This window comes from Ranitomeya imitator, chromosome 10 (assembly GCF_032444005.1).
Source record: "Ranitomeya imitator isolate aRanImi1 chromosome 10, aRanImi1.pri, whole genome shotgun sequence".
Taxonomy (NCBI): domain Eukaryota; kingdom Metazoa; phylum Chordata; class Amphibia; order Anura; family Dendrobatidae; genus Ranitomeya; species Ranitomeya imitator.
The window spans coordinates 72,059,769-72,083,124 of record NC_091291.1 but is presented as its reverse complement, the minus strand read 5'-3'; the positions used below and the strand labels follow the sequence as shown (position 1 = coordinate 72,083,124).

The window sequence follows — 23,356 nt, the reverse complement described above, 5'->3', positions numbered from 1 at the left end:
ACCGGAAATACGCAGATGTGGGGCTTCTCCGCTTTCTTATAGTGGCCGAGGCTTGGGACTGCACATCAATTAAAATCAATAGGTACGTAGCCACAACCACTTTCAGAAGGCAGAGCAGCTCCGCAAATGAACATCGGCCACCGACACCACGAACAACTGATCGCCGGGGGTGTTGGGTGTCAGACCCCGAAAGATCAGACATTTGATGACCTATCCTAAAGGCAAGTCATCAAGGATAAAGTAGTGGACAACCTCTTTAGGTTTGTCACTTAGATGTTTTCCGTTATTCCATGATAATATTATTCACTGATGACTGATTATTGTTGGGCAATAACGTATCCACATAGAGGAGCTGACAATTCTACAGGAAATATACATTCGAGTCACTCGGGTTACAGTTGCTTAAACGTTTCTTTGCGAACTGTAGATGAACAGGGGTAGTAAGGAGATAATTTTGTAATTTGGCAGAGGGTAACACAGACACAGGTTCAAGTGTTACAGTATATATAGTAACACAGAGGATGTCATCTGCAGTCTGTGACATGTGGCAGGAAATCTGGCCTTGGAGCCTGCTCATAGCACATTCCTGTGTTTACAAGGGTGAGATTTCCTCCCTGTGCTGCCTGCATTATACACTCACATACTTCTAGGATGCTATTATTAAAGTCCAACCCAGTCCAACTTCACTTTTTACTATTGCAAAGTTAGTAATACATTTAAAATATCAAGAAACCAGCAAAGCTCAATGAAAAGTTAGCACAAATGCTTGATGTAAGTGAATTACTACTGAGCCATGATAAAGAGTTATTCCCACAATTGCATTATTTTTCACAAAGCAAAGTAAATGTTAGGACTGGTGGAACGCACCAAGAGAGATGATATAGATGCGTTCGCAGTCCGGGGTCCACCGTGCAGGTGAGACCTGCTGCTAGGAAATGACAGACAATATGGCGGTATTCAAAAGTATACACGCGTGGGTTAAACCTCACCCAGCGTGAAGAAAGCGATCCTGTTGCGTCACAGGACCGCGGTACCGCACATAGAGCGCGAGCAAGTGGTCAGCGAACTAAACCCCAACAGGGATTGTAGTCCGATTAGACCCTTGCTGGCACTACACCGCTACTGGGTGTGAAAGGAATTATATAATTAAGGCACCGAAGTGCGAACTGTGCCGTGCTGGCAGGCACCACTAAGCACCCAGACGTGGGTCAGGAAGCGCACACTGGCGCGTGGCACCGCACTGGCGGTCACAGCAGTAGACGCTGACACGTGTGTGACACGTTGAGTGATAAGTCGGGCGCTAGATAGCAGCCATACTCCATACGCGAACAATCATACAATAGGGTAGGGGTATTTAAAGAACGACTTGCACTCACAACAAACACACGTATTAAATTGTACACTAGCGCATGGCCGTGCGGTCATGCGCAGTATATATAGTTGCAGAACAGGAAGCGGCCACAGAAACTTTGCCCTTCCAAGACCTGCCAAGAGGACCAATAGAATGCGCTACAGAGTCTGAGCACATGACCCTCGATCTCCAACGGGAGATCTTGCCCTGGGCATGCTCAGTGTGCGCAGACAAGGACTTAGTCCCAGAGAAGTCCACTCGCTGCTGACCAGTATAGGCTTTACAGGCAGAAGCTGGAGAAGCAGCAGTAACTCTTCTCACAGAGTCAGACTGAGCGAGACGCTGGGATCGACGTACCTGCTGAGCAGGCTCCACTGCGGCTGGAGGAGAATGGGAGACCGCAGCGGAGATGGATCGAGATTCCCCCTGTGCAGCAGAGGAAACTCGACTCCTAACATTAAATGTATACTTATTGTTAGTATATAGATAAAGCCATAAACTTTATTTTTTGTAACTTTGTGTGTTTTTTTTAATCTCTATCTGCTGTTGTGTACATTCAGCTTCACATAGTGGAATGGGTGATCTTCTTCTCATCCACTGCACCTACATTTTCCAGCAGCACACTGCTTCTCCTCAGTGCTGCAGACACCTTGCACCCTTCTGTGTGCTCCTGACTAGTCCACCTCTGTGAATGATCATGAAGCCAATCTAAGTGTAAATATCTCCTTATACTTCTGTGCCCTATCTTCTCCTGTGCTGTACCCTGCCTGACCGATTATGTCCCCTTCCATCTATAGTTGCCTTTGTACTTTTACATCATTGTTGGATGATATATATCAGAGTTCAACGCTCCTGCACTTTTCTACAATGTAGAGCCAGTGTCAGTCATGGCCGGGGGCACGGGTACCGAGGCCGCTCTGTATACTCAGAGTGGTGGCTGAACCAGCACCACCTCCATGACTGAATACCGAATGCCAGCGGAGATAATGAAGATAATTTTCTCCCCGCTGCATTCGGCTGCGAGCAGGTGCCCAGACACCAACAACTCTGCTACACCAAAACACACACAACTCTGCTGTACGATAACACACCCACTCTTGTCTGTGTCCTGCTCTTCTCTGCTGCCTAGTCACATGACTTGAAAAGGTCACGTGACTAATACGTCCTGGCATTATCTTCAGTCCTGTGTACATAGATGCAGTTGACTTTGGGACAGACCTCGTGGGTCAGTGGGACAGGTCCCCAAAATCAGAAACGTCCCACTGGATCCAAAGAGGTTGAGAGCTATGTTTGTTGTAGTATTTCTGTACTGCTGGGGGGAATATAAGAAGACAATTCTGCATAAATCCCTGTAGCAATTAATAGTAGTAAAAAAGATAAAGTGAATGGCGTGTGTAAAGTGAATGGCATGTGTCCAGTGGAATCTGAGGTGCCGACACGCTGTATGCTATGTGGCCTGATCCATGCCACATAGCAGGAAAACCCCAGGTGACCTCTGTGTAACACAATACTGCAGGCTTCCTCTCTTCTCCACCATTATTATCTTTTTGTTCCTTGTTTTCTGGTGTAGGATAAGGTTGGGCTAGGTTGGGTTGGATAGAAGTGGATGGAATATCATTTTGTATGTTGTTGGGTTTGTAGCTATAAACTTAGAGATCAGAAAATCAATCCATGAAATGCTCTAACCATGTAGAATGCAATGGGAGAATCAGGAATCAGGTTATCTGTTGATCTTTACAGATGCCTAATTCTGCATGCCCATGATCAGTAAAACTATCCATCGTTCACCAATGAAAAAAAATCACATGCAAGTCCGAAGTACCGTAATCCCCCAAATCCGAATTAGTCCAGAAAACGATACCTGAAAAAAAAACAAAAAAAGACAGAAGTAAACACAAGAGACACTCCCTCATTCATCAATTTATTATCCAAAATGGTGCCATGATGCTGCGCCGTAGTCCACATTTCCCAAATCTGGCTCCACTAGCTGTGAATAACAGAAAAGTGATAATTATTCACAGGTGCCGGGCAGGGCCGCCATCAGAGCACTTCTGCCCTTACTGGTATAAGGGGCCCGGTGAGCAGAAGCAAAGAGGAGGGCCCCAGATTGAGACACGCTGCCCCCTTATTTTACTTCTGCTCACCAGGCACTTTAAAATATACACTGCTCAAAAAAATAAAGGGAACACTAAAACTCCACATCCTAGATATAACATTGAATCCTAAAAATTATCAATGTAAATCACAACTAATATCCCATAGAGGTCTGGGGTTGGAATGATGCTCAAAATCAAAGTGGAAAATTAAGTTACAGGCTGATCCAACTTCAGTGGAAATGCCTCAAGACAAGGAAATGATGCCCAGTAGTGTGTGTGGCCTCCACGTGCCTGTATGACCTCCCTACAATGCCTGAGCATGCTCCTGATGAGGCGGCGGATGGTTTCCTGAGGGATCTCCTCCCAGACGTGGACTAACGCATTAACTAACCCCTGGACAGTATGTGGTGCAACGTGACATTGGTGGATGGTGCGAGACATGATGTCCCAGATGTGTTCAATTGGATTCAGGTCTGGGGAATGGGTGGGCCAGTCCTTAGCTTCAATGCCTTCATCTTGTAGGAACTACTGACACACTCCCTCCAGCCACATGAGGTCTGGCATTGTCCTGCATTAAGAAGAACCCAGGGCCAACCGCACCAGCATATGGTCTTACAAGGGGTCTGAGGATCTCATCTTAGTACCTAATGGCAGTCAGGCTACCTCTGGTGAGCACATGCACTCCAAAGAAATGCCACCCCACACCATTATTGACCCACTGCCAAACTGCTCATGCTGAAGGATGTTGCAGGCAGCAGATCGCTCTCCACGGCATCTTCAGACTCTGTCACGTCTGTCACATCTGCTCAGTGTGAACCTGCTTTCATCTGTGAAGAGCACAGGGCACCAGTGGCAAATTTGCCAATCCTGGTGTTCTGTGGCAAATTCCAAGCATCCTGCATGGTGTTGGGCTGTGAGCACAACCCCCATCTGTGAACATCGGGCACTCAGACCATCCTCATGGGGTCAGTTTCTAACTGTTTGTGCAGACATATGCACATTTGTGGCCTGCTGCTGGGTTGTTGCCCTCCTACGGTCCCCTCCACCTCTCCTGGTGTACTGGACTGTCTCCTGGTAGCGCCTCCAGCCTCTGAACACTACACTGACAGACACAGCCAGCCTTTTTGCCACAGCTCGCATTGATGTGCCATCCTGGATGAGCTGCACTACCTGAGCCACTTGTGTGGGTTGTAGAGTCTGTCTCATGCTACCACGAGTGTGAAAGCACAACCAACATTCATAAGTGACCAAAACATCAGCAAGAAAGCATTGGTACTGAGATGTGGTCTGTGGTCCCCACCTGCAGAACTACTCCTTTATTGAGTGTGTCTTGATAATTGCCAATAATTTCCATCTGTTGTCTAATCCATTTGCACAACAGCATGTGAAATTGATTGTCAAACAGTGTTGCTTCCTAAGTGGACAGTTTGATATCACAGAAGTTTGATTTACTTGGAGTTATATTCGGTTGTTTAAGTGTTCCCTTTATTTTTTTGAGGACTGTACTTTATTTGTGTACATCCGGGTATTCAAGACAACGCTCATCATTGAGACCCAGCAGCTCTGTACCAGGGCAATTGAAAAGAGCTGGGCAAAGCGCCAGAGGTGCATCTCATGTGATACGCCAATTGTGCCGGGGCAATCGTGGGATCCACTTGCTATGGAGCCCCCTCCCCCATGCTTTAAACAGTTTGAAGTACGTACCTCTCCTCACTCCCCGCTACTCTAGCCACAGGTCCAATCTCTTCCGCAATTTCTGACTGACATCTCAGGGCAGAGGGCATGATGAAGTCACTATAGCGCAACCTCTGCGCTCAGCAATGCAGCGAGTCATGACACGTCTCTGAGGAGACCGGACCTGCGGCCAGAAAGGAACGAGGCGAGGTGAGTATTTAATTATTTATTTTTTATATATGGAGCATTATATGGAGCCCATTCTATATGGAGAATTATATGAAAGCCATTCTGTGTGGAGCATTATGTGGAGCCCATTCTATATGGAGCATTAAATAGAGCCCTATATGGGGCCCATTCTATATGGAGCATTATATGAGGCCCATTCTATATGGAGCATTATATGGTGCCCATTCTGTATGCAGCATTATGTGGGGTCCATTCTGTATGGGGCATTATATGGGGTCCATTCTGTATGGTGCATTATATGGAGCCCATTATTCTGTACTCAGTATTATATGGGGTCCATTCTGTATGGAGCATTATGTGGGGTCCATTAGGAGCATTACATGGTTTATATTATTCTGTATGGAGCATTATATGAGGCCCAATATTCTGTATGGAGCAATACATTGGATCCATTATTCTGTATGGATCATTATATGGGTCCATTATTCTGTATGGAGCAATATATGGGGTTCATTATTCCGTATGAATCATTATATGGGTCCTTTATTTTGCATGGATCATTATATGGGGCCCATTATTCTGTATGGTGTAATATATGGGGCTCATTATACTGTATGAGCAATATATGGGGCCCTTTATACTGAATAGAGCAATATACGGGGCCCAGTATTCTGTATGGAGTAATATATGGGGCCCATCATTTTGTATGGAGCAATATATGAGGCCCATTAAACTGTATTGAGCATTATATGGGGCACATTATACTGAATTGAGCAATATATGGGGCTCATTATTCTGTATGAAGCATTATATGAGGCTCATGATTCTGTATGGAGCAATATATGAGACCCATTATACTGAATGGAGCAATATATGGAGCCCATTATACTGAATGAAGCAATATATGGGGGCCCATTATAGTGAATGGAGCAATACATGGGGCCCATTATACTGAATGAAGCAATATATGGGGCTCATTATTCTGTATGAAGCATTATATGAGGCTCATGATTCTGTATGGAGCAGTATATGAGACCCATTATACTGAATGGAGCAATATATGGGGCCCATTATACTGAATGGAGCAATATATGGGGCCTATTATACTGAATGGAGCAATATATGGGGTCCATTATACTGTATGGAAGACTATACTGTCCGGTCTAAAATATAAACTTTTGAATACCCCCCAAGGCAGCACTGTGTACTGCGAAGATTCACCAGTTTCTGAGCTATTGTATAATTTACAATAGATATCACTCATGTAATGTAAGAAGTAAGTGAAATCTTTGGCATTGTACTATACCTTTATTTCTCTGCCGTATCGGTGCATTATGAATTGTGGTATGTGTTAAAGGGGCCCACTGAGACTCATTCCCCTGGACTCACAAAAACCTGGAGTCGGCCCTGTATCAAGCCATAGGGTTGCTGATCTTCCTCTTTACCTTGATCCTTCTATTCTTCCCACCATGATGTCCTTCTCCAGTGATTGCTCTCTTTTGCATGATGTGTCCAAAGTGGGCAAGTCGCAGCATACGGTGATCCTTGCTTCGAGTGACATCTCTGGCTTGATTTGTTCCTTAATTGATTTGTTTGTTCTTCTTGCCATCCATGGTATTGTTGACATCCTTCTCCAGCACCACATTTTGAAGGTATCGATTTTTCTTCTGTCTTGTTTCCCTATAGTCCAAAAGTAGAAACCAGTGGCAATGACAGTAACATCAGATGAGCGAATTTACCCGAACCAGAAATAAAGCAGTTATCCTTATGTTACTGACACTTAACTGAGCTTATTCTGGTATTTCTCATCAGAGTGACTTGGAAACAGAATCCCTTCCTGAGACTGAAGCAGAACTAGAATCTGAAGAGGCAATGAAGTCAGTGACAAGAGAGATGGCAAGTCCTTGCCGGAAAACACATGCCGTTGTGCAGGTAATTCAGCAATTTAGTCATAAACAGGTTCACGTGATACATTTAATTATAATAATAATAATAATAATAATAATTTTATTTATATAGCGCCAACATATTCCGCAGCGCTTTACAAATTATAGAGGGGACTTGTACAGACAATAGACATTACAGCATAACAGAAATCACAGTTCAAAACAGATACCAGGAGGAATGAGGGCCCTGCTCGCAAGCTTACAAACTATGAGGAAAAGGGGAGACACGAGAGGTGGATGGTAACAATTGCTTTAGTTATTCGGACCGGCCATAGTGTAAGGCTCAGGTGTTCATGTAAAGCTGCATGAACCAGTTAACTGCCTAAGTATGTAGCAGTACAGACACAGAGGGCTATTAACTGCATAAAGTGTATGAGAACATGTTGCGAGGAACCTGATTATGTTTTTTTTTTTTTGAATGGGCCACACAGGGATAGTTAGGTTAATGTGTTGAGGCGGTAGGCCAATCTGAACAAATGAGTTTTTAGGGCACGCTTAAAACTGTGGGGATTGGGGATTAATCATATTAACCTAGGTAGTGCATTCCAAAGAATCGGCGCAGCACGTGTAAAGTCTTGGAGACGGGAATGGGAGGTTCTGATTATTGAGGATGCTAACCTGAGGTCATTAGCGGAGCGGAGGGCACGGGTAGGGTGGTAGACTGAGACCAGGGAGGAGATGTAGGGTGGTGCTAAGCCATGGAGTGCTTTGTGGATGAGGGTAGTAGTTTTGTACTGGATTCTTGAGTGGATGGGTAACCAGTGTAATGACTGGCACAAGGTAGAGGCATCGGTGAAACGGTTGGTGAGGAATATGATCCTGGCTGCAGCATTCAGGACAGATTGGAGCGGGGAGAGTTTGGTAAGAGGGAGGCCGATTAGTAGAGAGTTACAATAGTCCAGACGAGAATGAATAAGTGAAACAGTAAGAGTTTTTGCAGAGTCGAAAATAAGAAAAGGGCGAATTCTAGAAATGTTTTTGAGATGCAGATAAGAAGATCGGATGTGGGGGGTGAATGAAAGCTCAGAATCAAGTATGACCCCAAGGCAGCGGGCATGTTGCTTTGGAGTAATGGTGGACCCACACACGGAGATGGCAATGTCAGGCAAAGGTAGGTTAATAGAGGGAGAAAACACGAGGAGTTCAGTTTTTGACAGGTTCAGTTTCAGATAGAGGGAGGACATGATGTTAGAGACAGCGGTAAGACAATCACTAGTGTTTTCTAAAAAGGTCGGCGTGATAACAGGAGAAGAAGTGTATAATTGGGTGTCGTCAGCATAGAGATGGTACTGGAAACCAAATCTACTGATTGTTTGTCCAAAAGGGGCAGTATACAAAGAGAAGAGGAGGGGGCCTAGGACTGATCCTTGAGGAACCCCAACAGTAAGGGGAAGGTGAGAGGAGGAGGAACCAGCAAAAGATACAGTGAAGGAACGGTCAGAGAGATAGGAGGAGAACCAGGAGAGAATGGTGTCCTTAAGGCCGATGGAGCGGAGCATATTGAGGAGGAGCTGATGATCCACAGTATCGAATGCTGCGGAGAGATCCAAGAGAATTAGCATGGAGTAGTGACCATTAGATCTAACTGTTAGTAGGTCATTAGAGACTTTAGTGAGGGCAGTTTCAGTAGAGTGTAAAGAGCGGAAACCAGATTGAAGAGGGTCGAGAAGAGAGTTATCTGAGAGATAGTGGGTAAGACGGGAGTGGACCAGGCGTTCGAGGAGTTTAGAGATGAAGGGAAGATTAGAGATAGGTCTATAATTAGCGGCACAGTTTTGATCGAGGGATGGTTGTTTAAGTAATGGATGTATGATGGCATGCTTAAATGAGGATGGAAAAATACCGGAAGTGAGAGAAAGGTTGAATATTTTTGTTAGGTGAGAGGTGACAGCCAGGGAAAGGGACTGAAGGAGATGTGACGGAATGGGGTCACTGGTGCAAGTGGTTGGGCGAGAAGATGCAAGGAGCCTGATTACTTCTTCTTTTGTAACTGGTTCAAAGTCAGAGAGTGAACTAGATGCAGTAGGGGAGGGAGGACAGTGCATGCTATGAAGAGATTGGGAGATGATTTCCTGTCGAATGTGGTAAATTTTTTCTTTGAAGTAATTGGCCAGATCGTCAGCGTGGAGATCCGTGGTTGGGGCCTGCACTCTTGGGTTGAGTAAAGACTGGAAAGTGTCAAAGAGACGTTTAGGGTTATTGGACAGTGAGGTGATGAGGGTGTTGAAATAGGTTTGTTTGGAGAGGTGAAGGGCAAAGTTGTATGTTTTTAGCATCAACTTATAATGGATGAAATCTTAGGATAGATTAGATTTTCTCCACAGACGTTCGGCGCACCTGGAGCACCGCTGCAGGAAATGTGTTTGTAGCGTGTGCCACGGTTGTTGTCTGTGCTGAGTTGTTTTATGTATAGGAGGTGCAGCTTCATCCAGAGCACTTTGCAGGGTTTCATTGTAATGCTGCAGAGCAGAATCAGGACATGAGATGGAGGAGATTGGGGCCAATGAGGACTGCAAGTTCTTCATAAGTCTCTGGGTGTTAATGGCCTGTATGTTTCTATAAGTGTGGAAAGTGGGGGTGACCTGACCGGGATGGCAGTTCTTGATAGAGAATGAAAGAAGGTTGTGGTCAGAGAGTGGGAGAGAGGAGTTTGTGAAATCATCCACTGATCAAAGCCGGGAGAAGACTAAGTCGAGGGAGTTTCCATCTTCATGCGTTGGAGAGTTGGTATGCTGCGAGATTATTCAAGGGTCAACTAAACTTTCTTATAGAATGGTTTACTGATAACGATGAACATTTACCTATTATCTATGGAAAGAACAGAATACTAAAGGCAGCAGAATAAAGTCACCTGAGTCTGCTGATCTTGGCGGGACTGTCCAATGTGTATCGGTCCTCACAATTCTCCCATCTAAGGGCATGTCAACTAGAAGGAATGAGGAAAGCATTATTCTAGGATTTGTCCAATAAGACCCAATGAAAACAACAGTATAGGACTGTGGGAAAGAGGTATTCTTAACAGCAATTGTAATGTGCAGTGGATTAATTATTAGAGCTAATTGGATTTATTCTAAGAATGATTTCTTGTAGCATTAAGAAGCTAATCTTATAATTAGATAAGGAATGAGAGCTCAGGAGCAGACACTTGAGGCTTACGGCTTATTGAAGAACAAAAAGGAAGACAAAACACAGCTTCAAGCCATTCATCCAAAAAAAGGTTCATCCATTGTGTCCAATGTAATGTTAGCCTTCAGAATTAATACGTCAGTGGACAAACTGGGCATTAAGTGTAAAGGTACCGTCACACTCAGCGACACTGCAGCGATATAGACAACGAGCCGATCGCTGGAGCGTCGCTGTTTAGGTCGCTAGGAGACGTCAAACACCGGCAACAGCAGAACGATGCAGGAGCGATCCAGTGACGTAACGGCGACTCACTTATCGTTCTCGCTGGTTGTTAGCTCCATGTAAAACGTTGCAGGCATCGTTGCTTTTGATGTCAAACATGACGATAAACGCCGACCTGACGACGAAATAAAGTTCTGGACTTCTAGCTCCGACCAGCGATATCACAGCGGGATCCAGATCGCTGCTGCGTGTCAAACACAACAAGATCGCTATCCAGGACGCTGCAACGTCACAGATCGTTGTCGTTCTCGTTGCAAAGTTGCTGAGTGTGACGGTACCTTAAGGCTGGCCACATAGATTTCAGGAATGCTGGCAGAGCCACTGATATTGGTGGAAGTGGATGACTATTAAATGTCTATAGGGGCTACTCAACTCTTCCCTGGCGTAGAGGAGGATTGTACACTGTGAAATCCAACTTCCCGAGTCTTCTCTCCCCCGACTTCTCCCATTCTTTTGTTTTCAGTGATGATAGTATTTGGCAGAGGTTTAAGTCCTACCACATGAGCAGATAAACTGGAGGTAATGAGTGCCAGCTAACAATTGTTTCCCGCTCATATGATTATTATCGGTAACACATCTCTGTGTACATAAGGAGATGTAGTGTCCACCAACGGTAATCTATAGGCCAGCATGAAAGGTACCATCATACAAATACTTGTATGTCGGCTGATCTGGGACCATGTGACATAGGGGCAATGGTGGGGAACGCACGTAATCAATTTGCCCATGTAAAAGGACAGTTGGATATTTTTTACTTCAACATGCCCAATCCTATAGGGTCAGCAGGCCCAGCAGTCTATTCTCCTCTATCCTTAGGAATAAACGTTCATGCTTGGCCGAGCATGCATGTCCATGGGGAAGTGGTGAGGGATAGCAGTTGGCTGATAGCTATTCTGTGTATGGGCAGCCTGGCAGTCAGGACAAATGGCTTTCTGCCAACAATTACGATTTTCAGTTTCTTTATTTCCCTCATTAACATGGTTTGGACTAAAGTCTACAGTAATTCACAATTGGCAGTAAACACAAGTGTATGATGTGTTACTGTGTGGAACACTGATTAGCAAAAGGATAATAATGTTTTGAACGTTTGACTTTCATTCTCCATAGCTCAGCATCCACTACAGCTTTGATCGTGAGGCTACCATCATTTTATAGACAATCATCTTCCCAATCTTATGCATAAATCTGACTTGCAACTATTTAGCATATGATCAATTGCGCAGATTATTGTCATACGCCGAGATTGGCAAAGAAATGGTTGAATGACAATGAAGTAGAGATGCTGGGTTACCTCCACAATCCCCAGACCTCAACACAATAGAACATTTGTGGGTAGAGTCGAAGAAAAAGCTGTATACAGACCCAAGTGAAGCGACCAGTATGATCCAACTCTGGGAACATGTAGGAGAGACCTGGGACCAGATTTTGGTTGATACATGCTTGAATCTGATTGAAAGCATGCCCATAAGTGAAAGCATGCCCATAAGGATTCAGGCAGTGTTGAAAGCCAGACGTGGATTTACAAAATACTAACAAAATATTACAAATTAAAATTTACAACTTTAGGAGCAAAACAGTAACAATGCAGTGACTTGATAAGAATCTGCATAACTGATCATATGCTAAATAGTTGCAAGTCAGATTTAAAGGGAACCTGTCACCAGGTTTATAATCTTCTATAATGCTGTAGATAAGCCCCGATCTGACCTGCAAGAGAAGAAAAATAAGTTTATTATACTCACCTGGGGGCGGTCCAGTCTGATGGGTGTCGCAGGTCCAGGTCCGGCGCCTCCCATCTTCTTATGATCCCCGCCCTCCTGTTGCTTCATGGCTCCCCGACATTGCGCACCAGCGCAGGTGTACTCATCTGCGCTGCTGAGGGCAGAGCAAAGTACTGCAGTGTGCAGACGCTGGGCCTCTCTGACCTTTCCCGGATCTCATTTCTTTGTATAAATACATGTGTGATCAATACAAAGGACCGGTACATGACTTATTGCTTCCAAAGACCTTACAAAAGACGCCGGGGCACTCATTATGTATGAAGGAAAAGCGATCTTGGCAATTAAGTAGGAAAGGATTCTTTACAGTAAGAGCAGTCAGACTGTGGAATGCCGACCACAAGAGGTAGTAATGGCCGACACTATAACAGCTTTTGTAAAGGGCTAGATGATTTTCGCACAACAAATGGCATTGTGAGTTATAAATAATCTAACAATAGAGAATGTAGAACTGGTGGGGACAGGTTGAATTTCATGGACTTATGTTTTTTAAACTTATATAACTATGATGAGCATGGATTTGTATGTTTTAATTAATAATTATAAAAGCCTCATCCTAGCATCAAAGTATTAGTAGAGGAAAACAAGCAGACAATGCAGAATAGAAGTGAAAGCCTCCGATGTCTGCCTGGACCTGGATCCTTTCGTCTGCCTTATGGAATTGTCTGGACCATTTTCTTGCACACAGAGCACTCCTCTGGATCTGATAGACACAGGAAAGAGTCTGAAAGTGCAGGCCGAAAAACCCCATCTTGTGAGTCTTGGAAGTGGGAGGCTGAGCACCGCCATCACTCTGCTGCCTCTGGAAGAAGGTACCGGCTGCAAATACTTAGCGCAATACAACCTTAATAATATTTATTTTTTCTGCAACTTTTCTGTGAATGCACCTTTGCTATAGTTTAGCATTTTAGAATTGCTTCCCCATGACTAGTAATAGTTTTCCTCACTAAATACAGTGCACATTCCCATACAATTATATACTTCCATAACTTTATGTATTTATATAGTTCACCCATCATCTGACTCATCTGTTTGCTTCTTTATACGTCATGAAGCGTATGGACCTGTAGCTGTAAGAAGCTGTCCGTGCACATAATTAGCGGACATATACCACAAAATACTGCACAATGTTTAGATGATAGTGTGAATCCAGTGAATGCCATACTCACAGATTCATGCCAACAGTTGGTTTTCAGGTTTTGGTAATACAGAAAAGACAGTAGAAAACTAATAAGCGATATTGTATCATAAGACCTACAGTACACTTAAATAACCGACCAATGACACAGTTTGATAGAGTTCCCAAATACAGATATGACCCTATAAACAATTCATACAGATTTGTTCTGATAGAAAATATAAAAAAAAATAAACATAAATAAATATAATTTTATTAATTACTAGATGGCAACCCGATTCTAAAGAATCGGGAGTCTAGAATCCATATATACTTGAAATTCGGCAGGAGCTTGAAGAGCAACGTCACTGGGCCCGCCTCCACGCAGTAGAAACTTGCTGTGAGGTAAAAATTCAAAATTCACACCAAAATGGCGGGCGGAGTGTGTCACAGTACGGCACGTTTCTGATTGGTCGCTCGCAGCAGGCGGCAACCAATCAGACACTGGACACTGTTGACGTCACTTATCTCCGGACATTAGCTCCGGACATTAGCTCCGGACATTAGCTCCGGACATTATCTCCGCACATTAGCTCCGCACATTAGCTCCGGACATTAGCTCCGGACAAAGCCACGGAAGTTGGCACAAATTGCAGGAAGTAGTATTCTAGGCAATTATATATTAGACAATACACAAAGCGGAAGACACAAAAAAATAAAAACATCTCATAAAACAACAAAAAAAAGTATGGGCAATGGTAAATCACAGCATGTCAAAAAAACTATGATGAATTACAGACCTAATAGCTTAGTAAAAAAAGAAATGGGGAAGGGAAAGTGTAAAAAGCTGCACAAAGTGTAAGTATAATCAGGGAACCAAAGACCTGGTTATAAGAAAATATAACAAAATAATCAAGATAAAAGTCCTAATTCATAGAACGACTAGACACAAAAACTCCAAATAATGAATTGGTATAAATCACAATAAATAAACATAAGGAACCGCTCACAGCTATTAAAGTGCAGTAGTGCAATGACCCCCATAGCCACAAGCAAACGCCATCAGAAATGCCCCAGTTAACAGACCGCACTGCCCAGTACCCTGACGCGCGTTTCGCATTAGCTTTGGCAATGGGGTCTTTCATTTTTGTGTATTGTAATTAATAAAATTGTATTAATTTATGCTTATGGTTTTTGGTTATTTTTTATTAGCATAAGTTTTGATGAGTTATTTATAGGTTAAAGACAATAGCAAAGCAGGAGAGACAGTAGAGATCTGTAGTTTTCTCAGACGCCATGTTTCTCATTTCTATGGCTAGCTTTAGATGTGACATGTGTAGATAAGACAAGTTTGCTTCCAATGTTTGAGGCTATTTTGCTCTTCCTGACCTTTTTTTTTTTTTACAATAGGAAGGACGACTTTGGGTCACGCATCCAAAGATATTTTCCTAAGGGGCCCGGGTATTGCAGCTGAGCACTGCTTTATTGAGAATACCCATGGCACGCTGACTCTTCATCCATGTGGGAATCCCTGTGCTATCGATGGACTTCCAATAACTCAACCTACTCGCCTGACACAAGGTACAACATGAGGCCAATACCATCTGTAACAAACTATGGTTTTATTAGCTAGAGCTCCAAATTCTGATAAGAAAACACTCGTTACAGCTCAGACCAGCCCCATGTTACCGGCTGACAATGACATCTGGATCGTACAAAATGGCTGACCTTGTCCTCCTCTAGTGTGCCAAGCCTTCCAATACAGAAGAGTGGAGTGCACAGTGTTCTGCTCTACAATGGCAGCCAATGGGCGGCGTATAACACTATGTCTGTATACATGGCTTCCCACCTGTGGTATACGGCAAGGATCATGCATATTATATATGTCTGGGTCGGCCTCTGTGGCCGGATGCACGCAGTGTTCACAGCATGCACAGCCCAGTTTCAGACTGTTGTGGCTGTTCTGCTGCTAAGATCCCATCCACTTCAATCAAAACTGACCTGCAGTACCTGATAATAGCCACAACACAATGTAAGGCGCTGTGCTGATTCGGCCCTATACACTGTGTACATCTGACTGCAGTGGGTGCTGCACACAGCTGATCACTGGAGGTGCTGGTTCTCGGACCCCCACCAATCTGATATTGACATGTCATCAAAGTATAATGTATGCCATGGATTACCCCCTTATTGGAGAGTCTGTGTGTATGTGTAGGGGGAAATAATCTGCTGCCTGGTATCTTTAATGACAGTTTATATCCCCTTGAATCCCATTGAAGGTCAGCATGCTGATTCTTTTCCCCCAATATGTCAGTAGAGACTCTGGGTCCCCAACATTGGCCTCTCCCCTTATCAACAATTTTCGTGTTATACCTTTGGGTTGGGTTGTCGTTAGAGTTTACGCACACTGTATGGACCTGTAATAAGGCGCACATATACATCTATAGGACTCCTTTTGATTTTGTACAAAGCATGTATGCCTTTTGCCATTTTTCATCTGATGGGGCATCATGGAGATATTGTTTTTTACAGTTATTGCATCTAGAGTAGGATATCTGTATGTATTGTACCATTCTGAGGCGCATTATGGGAGCACACCGACCCATAGGGACTCCATGTGCCAGCTGCAAGCATTCATGCACACATCTCCTCCAATGGTTGTCCAGGACATTAACTCAATGTGTAGTACTCAGAAGCCGCCACTAAGCAATGTATGGTGCTGGTGTGTTCCTCCCCATACATCGTTCCATCTCCTTCCAGTACAGTTTTCAGCTTGGAGGGGGTGCTGGGTGTCGGACCACACTAGTTTCATGTTGATGACCTATCCTGAAGTCATCAATTGTTAAAGGGGATATCTAGGCTTGGGGCACAAGTCTGCAGTCACTGTATGTGACTGCAGACTTGTGAATCCTCAAGTCTGTATTTTCCAGTGCTGGGAGCGGGCGGTCATGTGACAGCAAGTATGTGAGTTGAATACTTCCAGCCACATTCCAACGAGACGTGTCTGGCCTACTTGCATTGAGCATGGCCCCGCACGTCTAGTCTGCATGTGATCACATGTATGTATATCATGTATACATGCACAATGAGGATTCATAAGTCTGCAGGTACATAGAGTGGCAGTAGACTTGTATCCTAAGTCCGGACAACCATCTTAAAGGGATTGAAAACCATCCACTTTTTTCCCTCTTAATAACTGATGTAAACATTTCAAGTTTTTTTTAGAGCCATGAAAATGGATGTGTGCCTAGAATAGATGATTACATATGTTTATATGGCTTATCTCTATGGGAATGTTAGAGCAAGAATACCTTTGCTGTGATCTCACCAGGAAAGTCATCATCGAAATTATGCAGAGCAAAGTATTAGCTAGTCTGGACAATTATCAAGACATTGTTTGGCGTGAACGGAAACAAAACATTCAGTCTCTATGAGCTTGTATGGAAAGAACTGCTGCAATAAGTGCAGGGATTGTGCCATGATAGACATTTCTGACATATCTGCACCTTATGCCATGAAAGTCTTACAGAAGTGTGTCCCTCTATCCAGCTTTAGTGCGGGGCCCTGCAATGGACAGGTGCCCGGGCTCTGCATGTGCTGCTCTTTCCATTCACGTGAATGGGAGCGTATGCTTAATGTAGGGTATACAAATGCCTAATAAGACATCTCCATATGTTGGCTTAGGAAAGCTCTTCCAAGATCTAGTGGTAGGTAAGAAGATTGTGCTGTTAGTTTTCAGATTACATTCTCCAGCAGTGATGTACAGAAAGCAGTCAGTGCTTATACAGAATACACCAGGGCACCATGCTGCAAGCCCTCTCCTCCCTCCATCGTCCATTTACCCTGCACCATTATTGGGAGCGAGTAGTAATAGGAACACGCATGTCATGATAATGGTGCAGTCTAAACACATGATCAGTGGGTGCAATGATGTTTTATGCTGCACAGAAGATCATTGTTCTCGGCAGCACATCGTCCTGAGTAAACAATCCTCATGAATACTCTGCTGTAGATCTGTTACAGATCACTCCCTGCACATAGTTTATAGACAGGTTATTAAATGACCACTGACCCGTTACATGCTTGTTGGCAGACAGGGGAGAGCAGTTCCCACAATTATAGGCCGCTGTTCATACAGTGAGGATGGGTACATCGCGCTTTAGGCATACGTCTGGATGTGGACATAAGGTGACATTAAATGGATGGTTTAGAAACCCTCTGTGAAAATACATACAGCACGTTGAATGTCCACATTTTTTCCTTGATACCACTAGCAGCATCCAGTAAAATAAAATGTGCGTGCAAAAGATGAACTGTGCTAGCCGGTGGTCAGTGTATTGTAATTTGCCACCTGCAGACCTACACCGTGCATTATAAGCCCTATGCTGGTGCTACTGTATGTGTCTATGTACTGTATGCACAGTATGGCGAATGTTTATTCTTCTCAATCTGAGGGAAACATTAAAATAGGGGCAGAGACCCTCATACCAGCTCAACCACTTTCACCTCAGCCATCTCTGCAGACGTCTCCACATCAGGTGACAAGACGATGTCCCCGACACGGCCATCCTGGAACAAGCGGGGGTCTGCAGCGTCTACACCCTCCTGCTGAAAGCCCAAGCCAGGTGGCTGCACTTGTGGTCAGGAGGCCAGACAGCCCATTGCCTAAACACCTGCTGTACAGAGAACTGTCAGGGAAAGTGAACAGTCTGGGGGCAGAGGAAATGGTACAAAGACTGCCTCACAGCGTCTCTCAAAATCCTGGAGATCAGCGAATGGGAGACGCTTTCCCTGGACGGTCCAGCTTGGCGAGGAGGATCACCTCAGGAGCACGTGCAGCTGAAGATAGGAGAATCTGAGGCAAAAGGAAAGAGAGATGGGTGCAAGGCACAAGCGGCATCTACTGTCCTGACCACATCTAGTCAGTGATGTCTCTATGTGGGCGAGTCTTCAGGGCCAGGACTGGCCTTATCCGTCACCTCAGGACCCTCAGTCACTGATCCTCCTCTAAACCCTGAAATCATGGACTTCTTTGACTATGAAGGACAAACAACAACATCACTTACTGGGCTTCTTGCTGTAGTTTTGACAACTACATTATATGCCAGCCTCTATAATGAAGAGCTCAGAGGATTCGCTCACACAAGCACAGGGCCGGCGTCAGCACCCGGCGTACCCGGGCAAGTGCCGGGACCCTGGCGAGACAGGGGGGCCCATTCAAGGCAGGTGTTAAGGGCAGGCAGCTGCCAGTGCCTAGGACCACCGCTCCCCCAGGGGCCCTCAGTTAGCGGCACATCATGGAGCTGACTCGGCAGGGGAAGGGGAGCGGCCGGGGGCTGTCTAATTATACTCACCTACTCCTGGCGGCTGGCGCGGTCCCTGCAGGTCCCCGGCTTCCTCCTGTACTGAGCGGTCACATGGTACCGCTCATTACAGTAATGAATATGCGGCTCCACCTCCCATAGGGAGTATGTATGGGGCCATAACATTTGTGCAGCACTATATGGGGCAAGTGTCTGTATGGAGCATCTATGGGGCCATAACGTTTGTGCAGCACTATATGGGGCAAGTGTCTCTATATACTACATGGCTGTTCTATATACTACATGGGCCGTGTTATATACTACGTGGCCTGTTATATGCTATGTGGGCTGTGCTATATACTAGATGGCTGTTCTATAAACTATGTGGGCCGTGTTATATACTATGTGGCTGTGCTATATACTATATGGGCTGTACTATATACTACGTGGCTGTGTTATATGCTACGTGGGCTGTTATATACTACATGGCTGTGTTATATTCTACGTGGCTGTGCTATATACTACGTGGGCTGTGTTATATACTACATGGCTGTGTTTATATGCGATCATGAATCGTGGTATGTGTTAAAGGGGGGGACCACTGAGACTCTTTCGCCCGGGGCCCTCAAAAACCTGGAGCCGGCCCTGCACAAGCATATAACTGGGCCGAGTATTTATCACATAGCACATGGGCCAGTGTTATACGATGGGGCAGTGCAGGTCTGTGGTTATCTTCAATAGTAAAACGGCATGTTTCGGCATGAGAAAACAATCAAAGCATGCTGTGAGTGAGCTGGCAGATCGGATCATGCACCCATACAATTCTATGTGTGTGTTATACATTGCACTGCACTTAGATGTCAACCGAGTGCAGTCCAATTTCTGTGGACAGACAGTGGATAAAATGGAGAAATTAAGTTCCCCGTCTTCTCCGCACCTGTGCAGCGATTCCCTCATGTGACAGTGTATGTATCCAGCAAATCCACCGAAATGCCCAAGTCTAACATTGTGGATTGCGGACTCATTTGGGTTTAACGGGATATAACAAAAAAAACCTGAACATCTCTTTCCATGTCTGGCAGCCTGTCTACAGACCACATTTGCATCTTCCCCAACATGAGCTCCAGTAAACCCATCCACCATGGTCTAACCAGTCTCCATATCCTGTAAGACAATGGTGCTGATGTCCGGACGTCACGCTGCCAGGCCCCTGCTAAACATTGTGAATAGCAGGGAGACATCAGGCCACAGCTAACCCATCTGTCCTCTTTTATCATGATAATTGTACTTTAACATATGGATGACACTGTAATGCTCCGGAGTGGCGGGCAGACTGCCAGAAGAGAATCAAACAGAAAACCTCTGCCATTTTAGAAAAACATGAAGCTAAATCTCAAAGTGCAAATCATAATTAGGCCGGGGTCACACTTGCGAGTCTGCCGCCTCAATACCCGGCACTGCCGCCAGCACTCGGGACCGGAGTGTGCAGCTGCATGTATTTCTATGCAGCTGAATGCTGCGTTCCCGAGTACTGGCGGCAGTGCCGGGTATTGAGGAGAGAGACTTGCGCAAGTTTCTCGCATTGCACTTCCAAGAGTGGCCTCGGCCTAAGTGAGAGAGTTCTGGGAATCAGTCTGAGCTGACAGGGTAATTAATCGCGATTACTCCGATCGGAAGACAAACAGGCGGAGCGCCTCACCCTGTCTGTATGTGAGTGGCCACAACTAACGGTAATGCGGCATAGATACGGGGTCCAGCAGCCACCCCCAGATGGAGACCCCTCCGCAGTGATGGCACCGACACGAGGCTTGTAGTCACACTGATACAGGGCAGTTGATAAAAAATGACTCAACAAACAATAAAAAAGAGTGAGCTAAGCCGCTTAGCGTAAAAATGTTGCAAATTTGTCCAAAAGTATATTATGCATTCTGGGATCTAACCCCTTCCTTGAGTAAAGACAGACAGGAAACATATAGAATTGGCGCCAGAACATTAGGTTTACATTGGAGTGACATCCTCACATGGTCCATAGTACATAGTGCGCACAGTTAAACATAAAACACACATATTCACGCCATGTTGTTGTTGTTCGTCCTTCGTTTTCGAAGATGACCATGACTTCAGGGTTAGAAGAGAATTAGTGGTTATGGGTCCGGAGGTGGCTGATGAATCCAATTCGGGCCCTGAAGCTTCGCTCACATACTTGACATAAGAAAGCAGATGTGGTCAGTACACCAGATTCTACTTGTGCCTTGCGGACAGCGTGCTTTCTTTTTGCGTCAAATATTTTCCTATCTTCTGCTGCACGTGCTCCTGAGATGATCCTGCCCCGCCAACTTGGACGATCCAGGGCAAGCTCTTCCCATTCCTTGGTGTTGACTTCCAGGTTTTTGAGAGACACCTTAAGGCAGTCTTCATACCGCTTCTTCTGCCCCCCAACTGCTCACTTTTCTTGGCACAGTTCTCCATACAGTAGTTGTTTTGCTAGTCGGCTGTCAGGCATTCTAATCACGTGTCCAGCCCACCTGGCTTGGACTTTCAGCAGGAGAGTGTAAACGCTGCAGAGCCCAGTTTGTTCCAGAATTGCCGTGTCCGGGACATTGTCTTGCCACTTGATGTGGAGGAGTCTGTGGAGGCAACTCATGTGGAAATGATTAAGCTGTTTAGCATGCCGGCTGTTAACTGTCCAGGTCTCGCTAGCATAGAGAAGTGTGGTGAGGACCAACGCGCAGTAGACCTTCAGCTTGGTGGTAAGACTGAGACCCCCTTCATTCCCAGATGTTCTTAAGCAGTCTCCCGAAGGCGGCACTGGCTTTGGTGATTCTGTTATTAACCTCAGCGTCTATGGTTACTTCACGGATAAGTGAGCTGCCTAAGTAGGTGAAGTTATCGACTGCTTTGAGGTTTTGCTCCTTCACCGTGATACGTGGCTCCTTGCACAGTTTTCCTGGAACCGGTTGATACATGGCTTCGGTTTTTCTAATGTTGATCTCGAGACCAAAACTGTCGCAAGCTTGTGAAAAACAGTTCATTTCATGCTGCATCTGCTGTTCCGTGCTAGCTTTAAGTGCACAGTCATCGGCAAATAATAATTCACAGATAACAGTCTCATGCACTTTCGTAACCGCCTTCAGGCGTTTTGGGTTGAATAGCTTGCCATCAGTCCTGTACCTAACCTGGACTCCATCTTCACAGTTGTTAAAGGCATCACTTAACATTGCAGAGAACAGCATACTGAACAGGGTTGGAGCAAGCACACAGCCTTGTTTTACGCCGTTTGTTACAGGGAAAGCCTCAGATTAGTCTCCATCGTTCAGAACCTTCACCATCATGCCATCATGGAACTGCCGGACAACTGAGATGAACTTGCTCGGGCAGACGAATTTTGCCATGATCTTCCACAGGCCGTCTCTACTGACTGTGTTGAAAGCCTTGGTCAAATCAACAAAAGTTACATAAAGGTCACGGTGTTGCTCCTGGCACTTTTCCTGTAGTTGACGTGCTGAAAAGACCATATCTACTGTTCCACGTTTCGCACGGAAACCACACTGGCTTTCGGGTAATATTCCTTGCTCAAGGTGATATAAAAGGCGGTTGAGCAAGAGACGAGCCAATATCTTGCCTGCAGTGGACAGAAGGGAGATGCCTCGATGGTTGTCACAAGATTGGCGATTACCTTTCCTCTTTTATATGTGAATTATGCTGGCATCTTTCATCTGTTGCGGAACCTGTTCCTTTGTCCACATATATTGGAATAGTTTGGTCACCATTTGCATTAGAGCAGGGCCACCAGCTTTATATACCTCAGCAGGTATAGCATCATTTCCGGGTGCTTTTCCACAAGAAAGTTATTTTACTGCTTTCCTGACTTAATCTCCACTTGGAAGAACATCAAGCTCCTTGTTGATTTCTACCTGGGTCAAGCGAGCAATAGCCTCATCATTGATATTGGCAGGGTGATTAAGAATATTATTAAAGTGCTCAGCCCACCGTTCCAGAATTTGTTTCTTTTCTGTCAGCAGCTTAGTTCCATCTGCATTAAGCAGAGATGAAGAGCTTGTTGACTGAGGTCCATATACAGCTTTGAGCGCATCATAGAAGCATTTCTGGTCATGGGTATCTGCATAGCCCTGAATTTCATCGGCCTTCTTGCTAAACCAGATATCCTGCATCTCGCGTAGCTTGATTTGTATCTTTCTTTTTATGTTGGTAAAGGCACCTTTCTTAGCTAACGACGTGGGGTCATTGTGATACACCTTGTACCGCTGATGTTTCTCTTCTAGGAGTATCTTTATTTCCTCGTCGTTTTCATCGAACCAGTCTTGATTATTTCTGGCTGCTGATCTGAGAGCAGTATTATAAACAGCATCTCTCAGAATTGTCCACTGTTCCTCAACGCCAATCTCCTCTGCCTGCAGTATATTTAATAGTCTGCCATCAAGGTCATTGGCAAATTCCCTTGCAATTCTTTTATTTTGCAGCTTATAGATATTC

General features: G+C 44.9%; 1 protein-coding gene across 9 annotated transcripts in view; it reads left to right on the top strand.

Moving 5' to 3' along the window:
- Positions 1–23,356, top strand: part of PHLDB1 (pleckstrin homology like domain family B member 1) — a 283,627-nt gene that overhangs the window by 113,076 nt on the left and 147,195 nt on the right. For all 9 annotated transcript variants that reach the window (XM_069741034.1, XM_069741030.1, XM_069741029.1 and 6 more), the window contains 3 exons: positions 7,123–7,242; positions 13,131–13,254; positions 14,970–15,140. In XM_069741034.1, coding sequence (XP_069597135.1) covers positions 7,183–7,242; positions 13,131–13,254; positions 14,970–15,140 — 355 coding nt within the window. In that variant the 5' untranslated portion in view covers positions 7,123–7,182. The remainder of the gene's footprint in view (positions 1–7,122; positions 7,243–13,130; positions 13,255–14,969; positions 15,141–23,356) is intronic.